General features: G+C 45.2%; 2 protein-coding genes and 1 long non-coding RNA gene across 4 annotated transcripts; 1 reads left to right on the top strand and 2 right to left on the bottom strand.

Annotated features, from left to right (window-relative positions):
• The first annotated feature begins 298 nt into the window (after positions 1-298).
• Positions 299-8,185, top strand: LOC141730163 (uncharacterized). Of its 2 annotated transcripts, none has more exons than XR_012581679.1 (3): positions 299-384; positions 2,732-2,908; positions 7,861-8,185. It is a non-coding gene; the product is annotated as an uncharacterized LOC141730163 (long non-coding RNA). The 2 variants fall into 2 exon arrangements; XR_012581680.1 differs by lacking the exon at positions 7,861-8,185 and adding an exon at positions 6,377-6,757.
• A 1,892-nt stretch (positions 8,186-10,077) lies between these two features.
• RPL22L1 (ribosomal protein L22 like 1) lies at positions 10,078-12,924 on the bottom strand. Its single transcript, XM_074547444.1, has 4 exons — positions 12,785-12,924; positions 12,445-12,537; positions 11,941-12,062; positions 10,078-10,330 (listed from the first exon to the last, which is right to left on the bottom strand). Exons 1-4 carry the CDS (start codon positions 12,791-12,793, stop codon positions 10,186-10,188), a joined length of 369 nt encoding a protein of 122 aa, XP_074403545.1. The 5' UTR covers positions 12,794-12,924; the 3' UTR covers positions 10,078-10,185.
• A 228-nt stretch (positions 12,925-13,152) lies between these two features.
• EIF5A2 (eukaryotic translation initiation factor 5A2) lies at positions 13,153-20,833 on the bottom strand. The gene is made up of 5 exons (XM_074547442.1): positions 20,673-20,833; positions 20,251-20,449; positions 18,828-18,932; positions 17,199-17,330; positions 13,153-16,940 (listed from the first exon to the last, which is right to left on the bottom strand). Exons 2-5 carry the CDS (start codon positions 20,413-20,415, stop codon positions 16,881-16,883), a joined length of 462 nt encoding a protein of 153 aa, XP_074403543.1. The 5' UTR covers positions 20,416-20,449; positions 20,673-20,833; the 3' UTR covers positions 13,153-16,880.
• Between the last annotated feature and the right edge of the window lie 340 nt (positions 20,834-21,173).

Raw genomic sequence — 21,173 nt, 5'->3', positions numbered from 1 at the left:
GGGGAGGGGGGGGTCTGGGGGTGTTTTGGGAGGTTCCGTAATTTGGGGAGGGGTCTGGAGGGGTTTTAGGGGATCCCAAATCTGGGGATGGGTCTGGGATTTGGGGAGTGGTTTGGGGAGTTTTGGGGGGGGGTCCTAAATTTAGGGAGGGGTATGGAATTTGGGGAAAAGTCTGGAATTTGGGTCTGGAGAGGTTTTGAGGGGTCCCAGATTTGGTGAGGGGTCTGGGGGGAATTTCGGGGTGTCCCAAATTTGGGGAGGGGTCTGGGATTTTGGGGGGTGTCCCAAATTTGGGGAGGGGTCTCGGACACGCCCCCTGGCCCTCCCAGGAGCTGCTGGAGGAATTTCGGAAGGAGCTGCACAAAATGAAGGAGATCATCCAAGGTGGGGGGTTGCGGGGGAGCTCTGTCTGAATTTGGGGACTGGGTCTCGGTGGGCGGAGGGGTCACAATGCCCCCCGCCCCCAATATTTTTTTTCCCCTCCGCCAGTGCTGTATCTCCACGGCCCCACCGCCACCCCCCCCACCCCCCACTGCTTTGGCCGCAGCTTTGGTCCAGCCCGGTCCCGGTTCCGAGCCGCTGTCCGGCCACAGCCGCCATCCCGTGCCCAAGCACGCCGCTTCCGCCGCCACCGGGTCTGTACACAGCAGGCGAACACTGCAGCGCCTTGCATGTATCCTTCCGCGTCTCTGCCTCTGCCGGAACTTGATGTGGCATGGCCGGAACTTGATGTGGCATGGCTGTATCACCGAGAGATCCCTCCGCAGTGCGCGACTCTCCCCAACCGATACCTGGTGTTCCTCCGCGCTGTGGCCTTCCCCACTCCTAGCACCGAGTGGGACTACTTTGTGTCAGGATTCGTCTGCACAGCCACATGTGAAAGACGCCAATCACTCGTTTTTAAATTTTTTTTAAAATTAAAATACTATAGTATTTTAATTTTAAAAAATTTTTAAAAACGAGTATAGTATTTCTATAACCATTTTAATAGTATTAAAATGGTTATAGAAATAGTCATACAATTAGAGTAATAATAATTTGAACAGTTTGAATTAGGACAGTATGAGACAAAAGCAATTCCTCCAAATTCAGCCATAAATCCCCCCAAACCAACCCCAGAATCCCTCCAAAATCAACCCCCAGATCCCCCCCAAATAGAGCCACAAATCCCCCCATAAAACAACCAAAAATCCCCCATGAATTCAGCCATAAATTCCCCCCAAACCAACCCCCAGATCACCTCAAATCAAACCATAAATTCCCCCCAAATTCACCCATAAATTGAAACTAATTTACAGCAAATTGTAAGACATTGGAGTGAATTTTCCAAGAGCTAGTTCTTCAGTGCACAGAAGGCAATTCCACCTGAAAAATAAGGTTTTTACTTGGCTGCCTCATCAAACCCCTTTAGCAAACCTTCCTATCTGTGTCATGAGGTGTTCATGTTGCAAAATTTAGGGTTTTCACATCTTTTCCTGGGGCTTAGAGCAGAGTGTTTGCTAGCATGAGGAGCAAGACTGTGCACACCCATTGCTGGATTCCCCTGTTTTCTCCCCTGTATTTCATATTTGAAGGCTACAGATGAATCATTTCAGAAAAGAGAATGCAGCCAAAACTCAGGGAGAGCACGTATTTGGCACCCATCTCCGATGTGTGAGAGCTGTGCCAAATCTGCTGCTCTCTTCTGAGGCACAAGGCAACGTCCCCAGTTTGGTGGCAGGCAGCAGCACCCACTGAGCACTTCAGAAATCTGATCTATTTTCTTCTGGAAAGCTGATGGAGTGCTTGAACTGCACGACAGGGAATGATTTTGAAAAAATGGTGCTAGGCAGCCTTGTTTGCTTTCTGAAGTCTTGAGGAAAAAAAAAATTTTAGGAAAACTAGCCGCAACTCTAGCAGAAGGATGAATTAATCTGTTTTCTTCAGGAAAAAAAATAATTATTATGGATCTTTCAAAGCTCCCAAGGAGCTGGCAGAGAAGTCTTCCCCAGAGCTGCTGTCTGTGGCACTGTATAAAATCAATCATCCTGTATAAAATTAATCATCTTGTATAAAATCAATCATCCCTCTTGGCTGGGGCAGTGAGCAGGAGGAGCCACCTCTGTGCTGGCATCTGCAGACCCAGAGCTGCTGCTGGGACCTTCCTTTGCTGGATGTGTGTTGAGATGGGATGGATCCTTGGCAAGCACTGCCTGTTTTGAGTTGCTTTACCGCTGAACAAGACATTTTTCATTTCACATTTCCACGGGAAAACGTCAGTTCCAGAGAAAAAAGACAAAAAAAGGAAAAAGTGATTGTTGTTTTTATTGTTATCTGCTGTCAGTTCTTCCTTCAGGCTCTCACTTTTCTCACTGTAAGCTCTCCAGGCAGGGATTTATTCACCACTTTCAAATGACTGGCATGAAGGTACCATGCCAGCAGAAATAACTATCCATACAGACAGGAGTTAATATCTCACTTAGATATTTCCCTTTTGGAATGAAATGCAAAAACTGGACAACCAAAATTCAAATTGTTTTGTATTCTTTTGAAACCTCTTTTTAATCGGTTGGATTTGAATTTTTTGGGGGGAAGCATATTTTTTTCTGCTAAAAACCTGTAAGCAAGGATTTTTTTCCAGGCATATCTTGTCATGTGAATTTTATCAACTCTCCAGACAAATGAAAAGGTCAGGTAAGTGACAGTGAAGGTGGAAGTGGCTCTCTTGTTCAAGAAGATCTTGTCTTTACAGGTTTGAAGATATTTCTGGCTTTGAAGACGACCTCACACAATTATTTTTCCTAATTCTCAGCCTGTGGCTTCTTGCTTCTCAAGAGGTTCTGGGCATTGAAGACATTTTGCCTCCAAACCTCAAGGAAAATCAGCGTGCCTGCAGCCAGGAGAAAAGAGATTCCAGCTCCTCTTTTAGGTACTTGTAAAACCATCATGCTACTCCTCTGAGTTTTCATTCAAAGCCCTTGAAAACCAATTGTTCCATGAGCAGACAAGCTGGCAGCTGGGCTCTGCCTGGCTCTGTGGGTGCTCTGTCCTGCCCTGCCCAGGTGCCCATGGTCCCCAGTGCCATCAGGGAGCTCAGGCAGGAGATGCTCTTGCCTCTCCCCATTTCCCTGCCTGTTCCACCCTCACTTTCTTGAAACCTGAGCATGTGCAGCACTCTGAGAGCATCACTGCCATGCCAAATGTGGAACAATGTTGCCGTGATATTTTCTGAAAAATCCTTTCCTTAGGATTTTTCCTCCTGAGAAACTGAGAGGCTTCAGGAACAAAATGTAAACAATGGTTATCTGCTGCTGTGGAATGCAACAGGTGCATCTGTGATTGGTCTCATGTGGTTGTTTTTAATTAATGGCCAATCACAGTCAGCTGGCTTGGGCTCTCTGTCCGAGACATAAACCTTTGTTATCATTCCTTCTTTTCCTGTTCTTAGCTAGCCTTCTGAGGAAATCCTTTCTTCTATTCTTTTAGTATAGTTTTAATATAATAGATATCATAAAATAATAAATCAAGCCTTCTGAAACATGGAGTCAAATCCTCATCTCTTCCCTTGTCCTCATCTCTTCTGTGAACACCACCACAGAACAATGCTGGAAAACGGGCTCAAAACCTGTTAGAAGTGGTGGGAGGGCAGGCCAGGCAGGGGAACACACCGCAGGACCTTTGCCTCTGTCAGTGCAGACAGCCACTGTTTCCCTTGGTTTGCAGAGAACAGCACAGCAAGTCCCAAAAACAGACTTCCCCCTCTGAGATCCCCCAGAGCATCCCCGTCCCCACTCTTGTGCTTGGGGTCACCTTTGTAGAGAGTTTGTTCAGTGATTAGCAGGGAGTCAGGGGGGTTATGCTGTTTGTGTTGGCATCTGCTGTTCTGTGGGGGAAGAAATGTTTAATTGTGCAGGTGATGGACTGAGGTGATAAATGCTGACTTCAAAAGCTGCTTTCACACACTGGTGCAGGATCCACTTCCATGGTCTGGCTGTTTAACCAGAGCTGCATGATGGTGCTGGGAGCCTGCCCATCACATCCTCTGGGCTCTCTGGATAGCAACCCACTGCTCTCTGGCACTGTGAGGGGCCAAAGCTGTGGGCCTGGTCCTCATTGCATCCAAGGCTGTTGGGCATCCCAGAGGAGGGTGCTGGGACATGGATAAACCACAGCCACAGCCTGCTTTGCCCAGTGCTCTCCCTTCTGGCTCCCCACTCCTGTCTCTGTGAGCAACAGAGCCTGTGGCACCCTCTCCTTCACCCCTCAACAGCTGCAGATCCACTGTTCACATGGAATCAGGGAATGGTTTGGGTTTAAAGAGACTTTAAAGCTCACCCAGTTCCAACCCCCTGCCATGGGCAGGGACACCTTCCACTGTCCCAGATTGCTCCAAGCCCCATCCAACCCAACCTTGGACACTCCCAGGGATCCAGGGGCAGCCACAGATCCTCTGGGCACCCTGTGCCAGGGCCTCACCACCCTCACTGGGAAGAATTTGTTCCCAATATCTAATCTACCCTCCTCCAGCTTAAAGCCCTTCTGCTTTGTCATCACTTGGAGTCTGCAAATGGAAATTAAAGAGCCTCTGAAAGAACCTGTAAGTAATTTCTAATGATCCTTCCCAGGACACTTTATGAAATGAAAGACCCCTGTCTGTTCTCTGTCTGCAGTTAACCAAGGTCCTCTGGAACCAAGAGAATGTTTTAAGAACGTTACTTTGCAGCAGCTCATAGCTAATGAATTCCCAATTCGTATTTCACAGTAGGTTTAGAAGAAAAGAAAAATCCATTTTCCTCACAGCTGTAATGTATTTTCCAGTCACTTGTGGAACAGATTGTGCTCAGACTTGCAGCAGTGTCAAAAAAGCACAACTAAATTTTGGCTACTTTGTGTGTAGGGTCCCTCATCCAGCCCATGCTCTAATTGCATTAAAAGTGTCCATTTCAGAGGCTGCCAGAGCCTCCATTTTCATATTACTTTGTTGGGTGCTCTCCCCATTTCTTCATATTCTGTTTTTGCTAAGTGTCTGCAAAACAAATTACAGCAAATATTCCCTCATCAGGGCAATGCTTCTTAATTCACAGTGCATTTTAGTTTGTACATGTTGATGCATCCATCTAAATTGTGCTGGCAGAGACCTTGAAGGGAGTCATTGGGAAATTTCCTCTGTTGGCTGATCAGCTTTCATTTGTCCTGGTTCCTCTGATTCAGGATCAAAGGAGAGAGGCACAAGAGTAAAATCACAGAATTCTAGAGGGGTTTGGGTGGAAGAGACCTTGAAGATCATCTTGCCATGGGCAGAGACACTTTTCCACCATCTCAGACTGCTCCAAGCCCCTTCCAACTTGGCCTTGGACATTTCAGAGATGGGGCAGCCACAGCTGCTCTGGGCACCCTGTGCCAGGCCCTCACCACCCTCACAGGGAAGAATTTCTTGCATTTCTTTCATGAAATTATGATATTTTGATATCCCTACAGTGAACAAAAGCTGGTGTTCAATTATTTGCCATAACAAAGTCAAGGACGTTTCTTGGTGGATCTTCCCTGGCTTTTGGGGTTTGTGACCAGTTCACCACCACCCTGCTCCATTTGCTGTCCACACCAAGACTGATATGATGTTGGGTTTCAGCAAGGCATTTCCCTGCAAACAAGACTGTCAAAAATGGGCAAACTGGGAAGGATTTTGATTGCAGCCTGTGTTCACTCTGTCAGTCCAATCTGGCCTAATGTCAGCCCTGATTCTGACTCATAGCTCTGAGTAACAGTGCTGGATGGAGCCACCCTGGAAGATTCATTTTTTGAGCTCATATCTCTAAGGTCTATTTGTTAAACTATCTTGAAAGGTCTGGCACAGGAGTGCCATTTGTTTTAAAGGGAATTGGGCATCCCAGCTGCTTCTGGGACTTAGCAAAGCTCAGGACAGCCCACGTAAACACTCTTATAATCACAACACTTTTTACTTGGCTGTGTGCAATACAAAACACTCAGAGGAATCAGGCAAGCAGCAGCAGCAGCAGCTTCTTGACCTGCAAGTAAAAACCTCCCTGAGGTTTTGTGTACAGCAGCACAATGCCCCTTCTGCATGGGTACAGCAATCCCACCTGGCACAGAGCATCAGAACTGAGGCAGGGGGACACCCCTGCCACAGACAAAATCCCCAAATTACACTGGAACATTTCTGGTTTCATGGGCTTTGATTTGGTTTTGGTTTTGGGTTTTTGGGGTTTTTTTTTTCGTTTTGTTTTTTTGGGTTTTTTTGTTGTTTTTTTATTTGTTTGTTTGTTTGGTTTGGTTTGGGTTTTTTTGGTGCTGATGTGGGTAACAGGCTCCCCTGCTAAAGGTGAGCAGGAAAGCTGCAGCTTTATGTCACAATCTCTGCACTTTGTTGTCCCAAAAGATAATTCTGCACCTGTAAAAACACTGGTTGCTTCGTTCCTCTGTATTATGTTTGGGGGGAGAGGAAAAGAGCCCTCCTGAGCTTTCCAGGGTGGATGTGAAGGTCAAAAGTCACTGAGAATAAGCAGATTTCCTCTCCCTGGAAACCTCCAAGGGCCATGCAGCTCTTCCCAGTCCCTGGTGCTCAGGATTGACACCAAATGCTCAGTTACACTTCTATGGCTGCAGTGTGTAATTATGGAGGTATCCTAATGGAGTTTGGCATCTGAGTACTCAATGCAAGCTCAGATGGGGGCAGCACTCTCAGCACCTGCTGCTGTGATCCCTGTCCCCTGAGAGGCGCTTTCTCTGGGAATTATACATATTTATATTATATTTTATATAATTATAGCATATATTTATTATATTATTACTATTAATGTAATATAATATAATATAATATATATTATATTATATTATATTATATTATATTATATTATATTATATTATATTATATTATATTATATTATATTATATTATATTATATTATATTATATTATATTATACTATATTATATTATGTTATATTACATTACATTAATTATGTTATGTTATGTTATATTAATTACATTACATTATTTATTTATTGATATATAAAATATATAAATATAGTAATATATAAATTATATATACATATTAATATTAATATGTATATTATATTAATATGTATTAATATAAAAGTATATATTGTATATTAATATACATTTTATATATAATTTATAGATTACTATATTGATATATATTTTATATATCAATATAGTAATATATAAATTATATATAAAATATATATTATAAAAATATATATAAATATAAAATTATATATATTATATATTAATATATATTTATTGATTATATTTATTATTATATTTATTATATTATATTATTATACTCTATTTATTTTACATATTTATAGAGAGAGAGACAATTCATCCTGCTTTGCCTTCAGGCTCCTCACCCCAGCTCAGCTGCTCCTTGCTGCCCCACAGGCTCTGCAGGTTTCTCCTGGCAGCCCCACCCTGTGCCCCATTGCAGCTGGGGCCATGGGGAGGGTTTTACCCCCCAGCGGTCTCAGCATGGCTGGGGCAGGAGGAAGAACCCTGAACCAGCTGCTGGGGCAGAAGCACAGGGGCTTTACAGCTCCCAGCCTGTTGTGTCAGCAAAACCAGCCCTATCTCAGGACCCTTATCTGGCAGCAGTGTAAATAATTTCCAAATGAACTGGAAGGAGGAGGAGTGACGAATGCAGTTTTGCTGGAATTGTTATCAGGTTGGGAACAGGGGTGGCTGAACACTCCCTTATCTGTCCTGGGAGATAACTGGGGTCTCTCCAGCCCCCCTCAGTGGCAGCACGGGTCCCAGAAGCATTTTACTCTGCTGTATAAAACTGAAGTTTTAGCTATTTGCTTTCAATTCTGCTGTTTGTGCACTTTGCTGTGTTTATTTTTCAGTGCCTTCTCTCCTCTCCCTGTCCCCTGTGCCAGTGATTAAGAAGATGCTGATGCTGCTGTGGGCTTTGGCACCTGGAGGCCAGGCTCAGAGCATCCTGATGGTGTGCAGGGAACATCAGGGTGGTGATTGAGCCCCAGTGGTCACTAAAAAAATTTCTTGTTGTCCCATATTCCCATTTAAAATCCCTGTTAAACCCCCAGCCTTACAGCAAAAACCATATAGTAAGTGTGAGGATTAAATCATGCTTTAATACTTGCTGGGATGGGGTGTTTGAACTGTCTTGGTGCTTCAAGTTATATAATGTAAAAAACAAACAAACAAACAAAAAAAAGTTGTTACTGATCTATTAAAGTCTTTGTCTCCTAATTTCTCATTTAAATCCAGAAGGGATGGATAGCAATGGAAAATCTTTCCTGGCTGTTGGCTCCTTAGTGCTTGGCGAGTTTATTTATGGCCAGACCAAAGGGATTCAGGTACAAAATGCTGCTCAGGGCAGTTTCCAGGCTCAGAGTGGTCACAGAAACCCTCCTTGGAATCATTCCTTTAATCTCCTCCATGAGGAACTTCCCAGGATCCAGCTGCCTCCAGTTTGGGGCACATTACTGTCCCAGTTTTCCCAGCCAGCACTGCTCCAGCAGGAGTCAGGGCTCAAATAGCAGCCAAGGCAAGCCCAAAAGGGGCTTCATGCCAGCATCCTGCAAAAATGAACATCCCACAGGAATTTAGTTATTCCTGTGTCTGCAGGGCAGAAACAGAGGCAGCAAGATGGATTTACTGGGTAGATTCAGTTGCTGCAATAGGATGGGGCTGACATGAATCCTTGCCAAGCCCCCACCAGGACACCTGAGGCAGCCCCAGAGCCTTCCAAGAAATAATGGATAAATAAAATCGATACCTATATAGAGTATATGTAAATATTATATTATACAAAATGAGGAGGTAACTTGATTCCTTCTGATCTGCTCAATAAGAAGCCTCTGCTTTGTTTTTGCCTGTAAAAACAAGAATTGTTCCTTATTTTTGTCTATATTTGGTGTAATCAGATCCCTCCACCACTGAACCTCATTTCCTGCTGCTGGGTACATACAAGCTATTATTGAGTATTTATTTTTCCACGGGCCTCTCTGTTTCTAATTACTTGTGCTGTTATTATGTGACAATGTTGAGTCTGCACCTCCTTTAATACCTGCCACATGCTGAGTACATTGTAAACAACACATTTTCAGCTATTTCCTACTATTATTTACCTCTTTATTTCTGATCTTACTATTTCTGGAGATTTAATGAAGCTGTTTTGTGATGGGGTTATTGGCCAGGAGGGCAAGCAGACAGAAGGTATACAGATACATTAGAAATAACTTTATTAGTGATGCTTAAAATTGGTGAAATCTTGTGGGGTTTGTTGCTCTTTTCTTAATGGAAGACAGTGAGAGTTCTGCTGCAGCAAAAGTGATAAAAGACTGGCAGTGCAGAAAAATAATATCTCTGGATGCTCACACATAAATAGCCTACGTGGTGCTGCTATTGCTGCTCTGGCAACAGCCACTCATGCTTAAAATCTGCTTATTTGACAGACATCAGAATTTCACATGTGTGGGATGTCTCTCATAAACTGATATTATTTGGAAGACAGCAGAGAAACCATTTATTGAGAAATGAAGAGGGAAACTATTAAAAAGGGAAGAACATATATTTTATTTATATCAATTTATAAAATATATTTATGTAAGTATCTCAGCTGTATTAAAGCCCTGTAAGAATTATGGTGCCTGCTGAGCCCTGAGCTGGCAGGTGCTGGCCTTGGCCCATCTGCTGTGCTACCAGTGCAATTGGTGATTTGTAATTGTTGGACCCTGGTTAATGGGAATTTTGGACTTTCTGTGCTGAGAGGCACTGACCCCCAAGAGAACAATGCATTTGACCTGAGGCCGTGAAGAAAATTTGAGTGAATTTTCACTTCTTCATGCCATTACCATCACATAAATTCACGGGAGGAGGTACTTTTAGTCACAAGCATTTGTACCAATATGACTGAAAATTGATTTAACTGTCCTACACACGTACTGGGCAAAGGGCTCTGTTTTTTATTACTGGGACTTTCACTGGTGCCAACATAACAGCTGATTCCTGGCAGTGTAAGGAAAACTGCAAACCAAACAATTCCTGTGCTGTTCTCTAATCAGAACTCCACAAAAAATACCAGCAAACCAACCATGCTCTGTCCAACAGGGCACAAAACCTTTATTCACCAATAAGTTAAAGCGTTCTCATAAATAGATGTTGTAGTTTTTTGTACTGTGCAGTGAGGATGAAGCTGGGCTGGGTCACTCCTCGGACTCGGAGCCCTCCTCGTCCTGGCTGATCTGGAAGTAGCGCAGCTCGTACGTCTCCTTGTCGGACGCCACCACGCGCAGCCAGTCCCGCAGGTTGTTCTTCTTCAGGTACTTCTTGGTCAGGTACTTCAGGTACCTGAAAGCACCAATTTCACCTTAGAAGCTTCTCAATGGACACACCCCTGCTGCTGTCTGCACTCCACCCACAACAACGTCCTGAGCGGGCAGTACCACAGAATTATACCCAGAAATATGAAAATTTCTCATGCAGCAGGCAATAAAAGCATATTTTCACTACAGATATGCAGGAATTTATTATTCATTTGACTAAATGAATAATAAATAACTAAATAAATGAACTAATACTAGCAAAATGCCAGTAACTAGACAGCACTAGTAACTGGTTCTAAACCTTGGTCTAACAACAGATTCTGCTGCACCTGTATCAGCAAACAAAGGGGAGGATGTGTACCTCTAATGAATAAATAAATAACTAACTAAATGAATAATACTAGCAAAATGCCAGTAACTAGACAGCACTAGTAACAGATTCTGCTACACCTGTATCAGCAAATGAAGGGGAGGATGTGTACCTCTAATGAATAAATAACTAACTAAATAAATGAACTGATACTAGCAAAATGCCAGTAATTAAACAGCACCAGTAACTGTTTCTAAACCTTGGTGTAACGTAACAGATTCTGCTGCACCTGTGTCAGCAAACAAATGGGAGGATGTGTACCTCTAATGAGTAACTAATTAAATGAATAATACTAGCAAAATCCCAGTAACTAGACAGCACTGGTAACTGGTTCTAAACCTTGGTGTAACAGATGTAGCTGCACCTGTATAAGCAAACAAAGGGGAGGATGTGTACCTCTAATGAATAACTAACTAACTAACTAAATGAACTGATACTAGCAAAATGCCAGTAATTAGACAGCACTAGTAACTGGTTCTAAACCTTGGTGTAACGTAACAGATTCTGCTACATCTATATCAGCAAATGAAGGGGAGGATCTGTACCTCTAATGAATAAATAACTAACTAAATAAATGAACTAATACTAGCAAAACGCCAGTAACTAGACAGCACTAGTAACCGGTTCTAAACCTCGGTCTAACAATAGATTCTGCTGCACCTGTATCAGCAAACAAAGGGGAGGATATGTACCTCCCATCAGTGCACTCAGCTCTTGTTTGTCCTAATAAACTCAACAGTTTAAGGCTTGAAGGGTTTGTTTGGAACAACCCACATCAAGCACACAATCGTTATAATACAACCAATTAAATAATCCAACAGACACCCACTATATTAATTCAGTGTTATTTTAAAGGTCCATCTTCCCCTGATATACTGCCAAGGACCTATATAAAGTATCTCTATTAATATGCTTAGAGTCAACATTAATTAGCAATCAAGCCTTGACTTTTAAAAAGCGACTTTTAAATATCTGATATAATAAATCTGTTTCAATTACACATTTCACTAATATTTACAAGTGCTATGAAGGTTAGAGTTAACACCTCTCCAAGTATCAGAAGTGCACTAATTGGAATTCACTTTGCAGACAAGAGATGAATATTAATGTGTGTTTATGGGACATGGATTAGTGATGGACTTAGCAGTGTCAGGTTTATGGCAGGACTTGCTGATTTTAAGGTATATTACTCTGGTTCCAAGCTATATTATTTTGATTTTACATCCAACATCCCACAAACACAACAGAATGAAACCCATGCCAACCTTTTAGAAAACTGCTTCTCTGAGGTCACTGTGATCTTGTTCTTCAGACGTTCAATGTGAACAATGTTGCCCAAGTTTCCAGTTTTCCCATTGACCTTAACCTTCTCCTTTAGGAACTGCTCCTGTTTCAACATTAAAGAGATAGAACACTAGGGAATGGCACCCTAGGTATGAACTAGGGAAGGGACCCTAGTCAGGAAGCAACATTAAAAATCACCATTTACTTAGGTCCTGACAGAAATATTTACTACGCAAAAATATTTTACAGCACGTAATTATAAAAAAAATCCCCCCCATGCTCAACCAGAAATTAATTTCAAACAGTTCTATTAATGGACAGCTATGAAGCATGTTATGAAACCTTTTTGTTTTTAATGACAGTATTTTAAAAAACAGTTGATGATTTAACTCATTTAGAATGCAGCTTTTCAACTGTAACTCAGTTGCTGCACTGAGGCTTTTATTAAACTATGCGTCATTAGTATGAGCGAAACCACGACTTACAAAATTGCCGGAATCAAAGATTCCATCTTCCACAGGATGGGTCAGGTCAAGGCAAAACTTCCAGGTTGACTTTTTGGATTTTCGGTCCTTTTGCTGGAACATTAAAGAATTCCTCACCATTAACAAAATTCCCGACCTAAAGGGGGGACACACATGGCGGCGGGAGCGCCACCTCCCGGCCAGCGCGGCTCACTGCAGCCGGCCCGGCGCAGCCCGACCCGGCCGCCTCCCACACGAAACCCTCCCGGGAAAGCACCGCTGGCACCGGGCAGCCTCCGGCTCCTCACCCGCCCCACGGCTCCCCCGGGCGGCCCCGCCGCCGCCTCCCTCCCGCTCTCACCGGCGCCATTGCACTCCCGCCGCGCCGCTCCTGCAGAAAGGAAGTGCACTGGGCCACGCCGCGCTTTTATACCCTCGGCGGTGACGTCACCGCGCCGACTGCCGCGCGGGGCACGCCGGGAGGCGCCGGCGCTCCCGGGAAGATGGCGGCCCGGGGAAGGGAATGCCGTGTGGCATTAAATCTCGTGTGGAATTTATTCCCGTGTGGAATTTCCTCGTGTAACTCCCGCGGGACGGGACGCGGCCCCACGCCTTCCTCTTCCTCCCACACGAACCGCAACTGCCCTGCCCGCGCCCCTGGAAGTGGCCGCGAAACCCCCCTCCCCTTGGCAGCCCCACCGCGCTCCCGTGACTATAACGAGCACCATGTCCCCACAGCACTGACACCTTTATTATTTCTGGAGCAAAACACACACACACGTACAAATCTTTCCCCTGATCGGTTCCATGGTGTTGAGAACAGTAACAGAGCTTCCCGAACAGACACCGGAGCTGCCGCATCTCGCGGTTGCAGGGCCGGGTTTGCCCCGGGAGCAGCAGCAGCAGCCAGGTTCGCTTACAACACACAGCACAGGACAAAGGGGTCTGCGATACAGCAAAGCACAGCAAACATTTCCTTGGAGTTCAACAAACCAAGTCACTCTCGGATGCCAAATACTGCAGGGCCACGGTGCAGGTGCTGGAGAGCCTCCGGCCACCTCGAGGCGAGCTGTGATCGCTCCAGAGCCACACCTTCAGTGACATTCCCGTGGATACTCGAAATATCCTCAACAAGGTCTCTTTATAGCCTGAAGTTTAGTTCTACTGTAACAAACTACGTTCTAATTACTCAACCGAAGAAAAAAAAAATAATTGTGGGATTTATTGAATTTTGAATTCTGTGAGACTGACCTGCAGTAACCATAAGAGTTAGAACTGTCAACAAACTTGACTTCTTTACAGATTATGTAAAATTATCTGTATTGTGAAACTACAGACCGTGCACCGTTTTCTGGGTACACTTCAGATTAGAAAAACCTGCAAGAGAAACAATGAACTTCAGCTTAAAAAAAAACAGCCCTGAGAACATGGCTCAACCAGCAAGAGCCCAGTTGAAAAACCACCATTATAAGCAAAAATTAGAAGGATCTACTGAATTCTCAAAGTATTATTTGCCAACATTTGAGGCAGGAAACACTGCAGTCTTTCCAATTGTGTGAAGTAGTAAGAGAAACTCAATGAACAGGAGCCATAAAAAACCACATTATTTGGAGTGGAAATACCTCTCACCACCTCCCTGTGTTCACAGGCTTTACTCAAAGCAATTGCCATCAGCTATAAGAAGTTTATGGTTTTGACACAATTTAAGTGTTAAGACAGTAATACAGAACAAATACACTGGTAAGATCTGTTTTAAAGTAAAGCTATGAAAGGAGAACTTCCCTAAGCACTTGGTTATGATATTAAAAATACACATCTCTATGGACTACTGATCACAAAGTTTGTTGCAACGATTCTGACAGGAAACTGAAGCGTCTTACTTTGAAAAAAAATGCTTCAAATACATGTTTTAATTTAGATGCAACTTTTAACCTTACTGAAACTTGGAGATTATGCTTTAAGACATGCTTATGTACCTATGGGAAACTTCATGCATGATGCTCTGCACTTCCATGGTGTCTGAAGTGCTTCACAAAGACAACTAAGTATATAAGAACAAACCTATAATGAAGTACTTAATCATTTAAATCTTGCAGAACTGAAGGTTGCAATAGAAGGACATCTGGAAGTCCCCAGGAGGGCTCTTCCAGCAAGCTGGAGGTCATGAAACCTCTCTTCAGATTGCTGTAGTACCTGAAAACTCCAGTCAGGCCAGGACTGCACTCACAGGAGCAGGACTTAAAGCAGCCCTGGTCCCAGAGAGCCCAGTCCCAGTAACTGCTCAGATTGTGGCCCAGTGACATCAAGAACCTGTCTTCCAACAAGGTTTTAGAGGACAGACAGGAACCTGAAAATAGCACTACCAGAGCAAGGACAAATTCAAGTCTTGTATTTTCAAGCATGTTGGAAGTATTTGTAATGTGGTGATAGAACTTGCATTAGTTGGACATAGCAACCTGTGACCTCCCATGTGACACCACACAGCTCAGTCTGCTGCCAGCATCATCAGCAATGCTTACAGTCACCTCCAGAGCCATCAAAGCCTGACTTCCAGGTACCAGCTTGATGGAGAGGCAGACAGGAGCACAGTGCAGACAGGCCTGAACTACTCCTCCTCCACTTCAGAACTATTCCAGAAGCATTTCAATCTAGAGCTTCTTTCAAAAGCAGCTTTGCCATTTCAGTCAAGGTGCTATTTATACAGCTCACCTGCAACATGTTTGGTGCTAGGTGAGAGCGTGTGGCAGGTCCTACCTCTGCCAGGTGTCCCAGAGCTGTGCTTTATTACCAGAGTGTATTTATTGCTGTCTTTACCTTCACTGGCACTGCTCTCCCTGGTGTGGGAAGCCTGTGGACAATGCATGCTTCTGCCACCTGCATTACACCTCCAAGGTTTGCTAAGCCCTGCCCCAGGGTGGCCAAGGGCAGCTCAGGACAGTTGCCACGAGCCCTTTGGGGACTAGAGAGTACAAACTATGAAGCTGAAAATGTTTGAAGCAGTTAAGAGCAGCATGGAGTCCAACTCTGGCTGCCAGTAGTGTGAGTTGTGCGTGCTGTCCGGGGCAGCTTCTGTGTCATCCTCCATCAGCCACTGAGCATTAAGGCAAGTTCAGGAAACAATTTATCAGCTGTGAAGAGAGGTCTGAGCCAGGGACTAAGGATGTTTCCCCACTCATGAAGAGTCACCAAGTTTTAGAATCCAAGCTGAACACCTTAGAGAGGAGCAGGCTAATTATTCTTCCATAACTATTGCTGTGAAGCCTTTTAAGCTACTAAATAGTCAGAGGCATGCATGCATGTTGCTATGACTCAGAACTCCCCAGGACAGGAGCCAGCTTCCCTAACTAGGTAGCAAGTTATTTACTCTTCTAGTGAAGCCATGGTTGTTCGGTATCGTCTGTCAAGTTTATGTTTTGAAAATACAATAGTTTTATTTTTTTAAAAAAAGAATCACATGCATTTAGTTTAGGCTCAATGCTACAGTTTGTCCCACTTTCTCAAAAACGTGTGGTCCCTGTGCTACAAAAATATGGTCTGAACCTGAAGGTTAAAACCTAAAGCTGGAAGCACTGCAACAGATTCCCATGGATTTTGTCACCCTTTTATAGTTTAAGATAAATATAATAAAGGAAAGCAATTGAACTGCATTTTTCTATTTTATTTTTCAAGTCTGACAAAGGCCTCGAGTGAAAGTCTATAGCTTTAACATCCATTCTCACCTTTGTGTCCCCTTGACCTATCTATGTCTTATCCACTCAATATTCCAAAGGCCTGCCTAAACCACAGGTAGGCTTTTTTTTTAAACCATTTTATCGTTACAATAAGCCAACAAGTTGGCAAAGAAGAAAACAGAGGTAATACAGTTTAGTTGCACATGGCCACTGGGGCTTGGTCAAGCCAGCTGGCATTTCTGATCACTTGAGTTTCTTGGTCTAAAAGTTGTGATTGGCACCTACAGTTCTGCAAGAGTCCCAATCCACAAAGTACTTAAGCTTTAAAAAAAGGAAAAAAAAAAAAGCTACTTTTATTGTCAGTTCTACCTAAAGATGTCAAGAAAAATACTATTTGTGCTCTAGGTCACTTTATAATCCTAGATACCTACCAGCTTATCTAAAAGCCCCTGAATACTGTATTTTGTCTGTTCATACAGACAAACACTGTTTTGCTCAAGCAAATAAAAATATATCCACTAGTAACACCTGATTGGTTTCTTAGATCCATAGCTGAAACCCACAGGAATGTTAAAATAGTTACAATTAAGGAATTAAAATCTCAGTGATTTTGAAAACTGCCAGTTAGCCTGCAACACTAATCCAGAATCCAGCACTGCTTTTTAACAATTCAAAAAGGAAATGAGGTTGCTTGTGAAGGCCAGAGCTTTGGTGACAATAAGGACCAAATTTATAGATCTGTGGTTTGTCCAGACCTGAGCAGGTGCCCGAGCCTGGCGATCTTCTTTACTTGCAAGGCTTTATGGCTACAGCACATTCTTCATTCATTGCACTTATGACAGATATCTGCAAGAGAAGACACACAGGTAAGCTCCAGCCTACAGGAAGTGCTTCTAGAAGTTACAAACTTTCACATTTTAGTATCTATCCCATCTCCTATAAGTGCTCCAGTCCAAATGTCTTCCTGTATCTCACAGGACCGATCCTCAGCCCTCAAGCCCACCCTTCACAAAGAGACACAAGTGGTCAATATCAGAGTAAGACTTCTTCATTGTATCAAGTGGGGTTAACCACAGCTGTTCTTTGTCTGCCCTGCCTACTTACCTGCACATCTTCATTGGCATTGAATTTTCCTTCTATTTCTTTGCCAAGATCCCCTTCTGGCAACTTTAGATCCTCACGAACTTCACCACTTTCTGTCAGCAGGGAGAGATACCCATCCTGAATGCCTATCAGCTGCAAAGAGAAGTTCATTTTCACAAGTTTAACACCAGTACTCACCAGCAGGTAGTAAGTAGCTTAATGCAAGCAGAAGGCAGTGAACTCTACCTGTTACAATTCTTTAGTACTCTGTAACAGTTAAAAACCTTATTTAAATCCGTTTTTAACAGAAGTTCAGTCGGCTGAAAGGTAGGGCAACTGTAGCAAAAGGCATTCTGCTATCAAGAACCAACAGAATTCTGCTGGTTACTTCCTAGTAGAGGAGACACTAGAAATCCCATCTGTGTGATTTAGGAAATGTCCTGCTTCCAGGTCAACGGTTCAGCTTTCTTCATCACTGAATTAGAAACAATAACTGGAATGGTATTCACTCAACTGCACTGCTTGTATAAAGTGTACAAAACACACAACAGTGTAACTACACACTTCTCTACCTGCGTCTCTACAGTGAGATACTATCATTTACAATAAGCACTAATAAATTAGGGAACATCCACATGGACCCCTTTTATAATGTTGTTTTCAGCCTAACCAAAAGCTTGGGCTAAGGGGAATGACTATTTTGACAGAGCAGGTTGGGGAATTTAGAACATGTTACAGTAAATCCAAAAAATCAGAATCCCAGAACAGCAGACGACGAAGATAACAGTAATATTTTCTTGGAAGGTCTGAGCCCTAAGACAGGCTGGTCACACTTTATTCCAACAGCATCAGCTGTCCTGAAGACACTAAAAAATGTTTGCTAAAACACTGAAGTTGGCCTCTGTCAAGCAATTGCAGCTTTCCAGATCATGGGGATGTGTCAGCTCCTGATCAGAACTACTCCCAATGAAATGAGAAGATAGCAAACATTTTCCAACTCAACTGAACTGTGCTTTTAAGAGCTCACCAACCATATCACAGAAGGCATTACAGAAGTTGCCCCCCTCATTTCAGTATAGAGTTCAGGAACTTCAAAACTATTTGATATCACCTAAAGCCACTTTCCCCACAAGGAGCGGAAAACTTTGGGAAGTTAAAATTCACATCAGATGCCATTTAGGACTGTTCTGGGGATTCATCTACCCCATGTAAGAGTGAAACTATAAGCGACAATTTATGCTTAGATTCATATTTAATTATGTGAGATCTTGATTCTCCTTTAACTAATATTAACTTATAAGCAGGGAAAACCTCTCTCCATATTCTAAAGGATGCCAGTACCACAAAGAATCCCGAAGTGGCCTTATAACAATAGCTAGAAAAAGCATGATATGAATTATGTCTGTTACCTGTCATTCTTAAAGACTGCTACTCTGACCTGAGGTTGTTTATACACTTTGGAGCTCTCTCTCCATCAGTGAGTTTCAACAGTTTTAACAAGTCAGTAAATGCTATGAGTTCAGCTATGTCATGTCTAGACAGGCAAGTTCCATTAATTCTGACAACAGCACTTTATTGAGAGGCAAATTTGGGTATGAAGAGTTTGTGTGGGATACTAAGAGTATAAACCCTGTATGACTCTTAACTCACCTGGTAATCATTCCTCTTGATATTTGGGACATCCATGTTATGAGTGGATGGGCAAATATCTTCATATTTTTTACCAGTGAAGATATCAATACCAACCAAATGGACCTATAAGAATAGAAAAATCACTTCAGTTAACGCTGGTCCTAGGGAAGCAAGATGTTATTGCTGGTTCTACTCAGTTTCCTATGAGATCATGCGCAATCCCAGATTGTGCCTCAACCCTTTGCTTGTGGTATGAAAACACCCCTCACATCAAGAGGGGGCCTCTCCCACAGCACACTACAGAAACCCTACATGAGAGCAAGCCCAGCCACTGTTATCTTCCACTGCCTTCTGTGGACAGCAGCAAGAGTTCACAGTGGTTAAGAACATGTTTATTTCCAGATCTAGCTGTTCGAAGAAACGGGCAGTTAAGGGGAAAATAGGTGGTCATGCACAGAGATCATAGCAGCTCCCACCTCCCTTTATGCCAGCTGCACTGCTTGCTGCAGCTAGAGCTTAGATGACCAGTTTAACCAGTTCTTTTCACGTCCTTTGACGTCCTTTCCTTCTAACAGCTGTTTCTGTATTTAAGAAATTTGGAACCGTCTATTAAAACAAGCCATAAAAAAAGAGGAAGGATAAAGGAAAAAACTAGGAAGAGCGTGGACAAACCCAAATACTCTACTCCCCTGCACATATCGCACAAGGCTGTGGAAACTTACGAATCTCTGGGCTTGTAACAGATCTGTCTTTAAACTCTGGTACACACACCCTAAAGTGTGGCTGAATGAATGAATGGTGATTTCAGCCCTGCTCCAAGCTCTGGACAGCTGCATGAGCCAACTGCTCGGGCAGCAGGGCTGCAGCCCCAGACAGCGAGTGAGAACGGGACACGGGCACTCCTCTCTCAGGGCTGGAATAAAGGAAGAAGCTGCGAGGCAAAGGCGGCAGAACAGGGCCAGAGCAGGCCCTCAGAGTAACGCGTGTCCGCCGAGCTGGGGATTATGTAACACAGCACGGGCCCTCCTGCTCTAACACCGCAATTGTAAAAGTCTGCCGGCACGGGCAGACACAGAAGTGCTCTGGTGGGTAGCGGCAGCACAACCCAACCACGCCCTAGTGATTTCATCAGCCCCCCTTCCAGAACTTACTCTACCCCCACTACAGAAACTGACTGTGTCCCTATGAGCGTTAAAATTTTTTTTTTAAGCGTTAACGAGTTAAAGTTGGGAGAAAAAAACCAATCCCCCCGTCCTCAATCCTTCCTGCTTTACAGGACCGAAACCTCTTGAGCCAGCTCTGGAGTGATGAGACACCGTGCGAGAACGGCAAAGGCGGGACACGGAGCCAGATGAAACGCTACACCCTTGCCTGTGGGCCAGCCGGGAGCCGCAGGAGCGCACACTGCGGGCTGTGCGGCAGCCGGGCCGGCAGCGCTCACCTTGGCGTGGCCGTGCTTGCCGGTCTTGGAGGTGGACATCTCCACGATCTTGCAGGGGCGCCCCTTGAGCACCACGAAGCCGTTCTTGCGCAGCGCCGAGCACTGCATGGGGTAGGTGGAGGAGGCGCCGGCATCGCCCGTGGTGAAGTCGAGCTCGTCGGCCATGGCGGTGCGAGGGGGAGGGCTGGCGGCGGGGGGGCTGCGCGACAACGAGAGAGGGTCGGCTCGGAGCCCCGGCGCTCGGAGGGGGAGAGGGGGACGGACACGGACCCAACCACGCACCGCGGCGAGCGCGGCCCGGGCTCCCCCGCCCCGCACACGTGCGCGGCGGGCGGGACCCGCCACGTGCCGCGGGCCCCCGGCCTCCCGCCCCCGGGCCTGCTTCGCCCCCCCTCCCTTCCCGTCCCCGCGGCCCCTGTTACCTTGTGAGGAGGATCGGGGGGTGCCGGGGGTCGCGGCGGTGCCGGGGGAGCGGGGCGGGAGCGGCGGGCGCGGCGCACTCGCGCCCGACACCACTGCGGCGGCCGGCGGGAAGGGGCGGCGCGGGTAGCGCGCGCACGGTCCGGCCCCGCCCCTCCACTTCCGCCGCCGCTGATTGGCCCGCGGCCATACCGCGGGGGGGGCGGGCGTAGCCTTCCAGCCCCACCCCCGAACCGCGTGCCGGCGGCGCTTCCCGTGCCCGCCCACTCGCGGGCGCTGGCCACGCCCCCTCCGGCGCGGCGCGGGGCGGGCGGGCTCAGGGCTCTGCGGAAGCGCCGCTCGGCGGCCGCCAGGGGTCGCCTCCCCACAGCCCTCAGGCGCCCCCGCCATCTTGGGCCGCTGAGGCGGCCGCGGGTGCTTGAGAGCCGCTTGGGTGCGGCGGAGCGAGTTAGAACAACTCTGGGGAAAATGTGTGTCCCCAGAGTGTCCTCAAAATGTCCCCA

This window comes from Zonotrichia albicollis, chromosome 9, assembly GCF_047830755.1.
Source record: "Zonotrichia albicollis isolate bZonAlb1 chromosome 9, bZonAlb1.hap1, whole genome shotgun sequence".
NCBI classification, from domain to species: Eukaryota; Metazoa; Chordata; class Aves; order Passeriformes; family Passerellidae; genus Zonotrichia; species Zonotrichia albicollis.
Note: the sequence above shows the minus strand (reverse complement) of the source record. Positions and strands in the feature narration are given on the sequence as shown.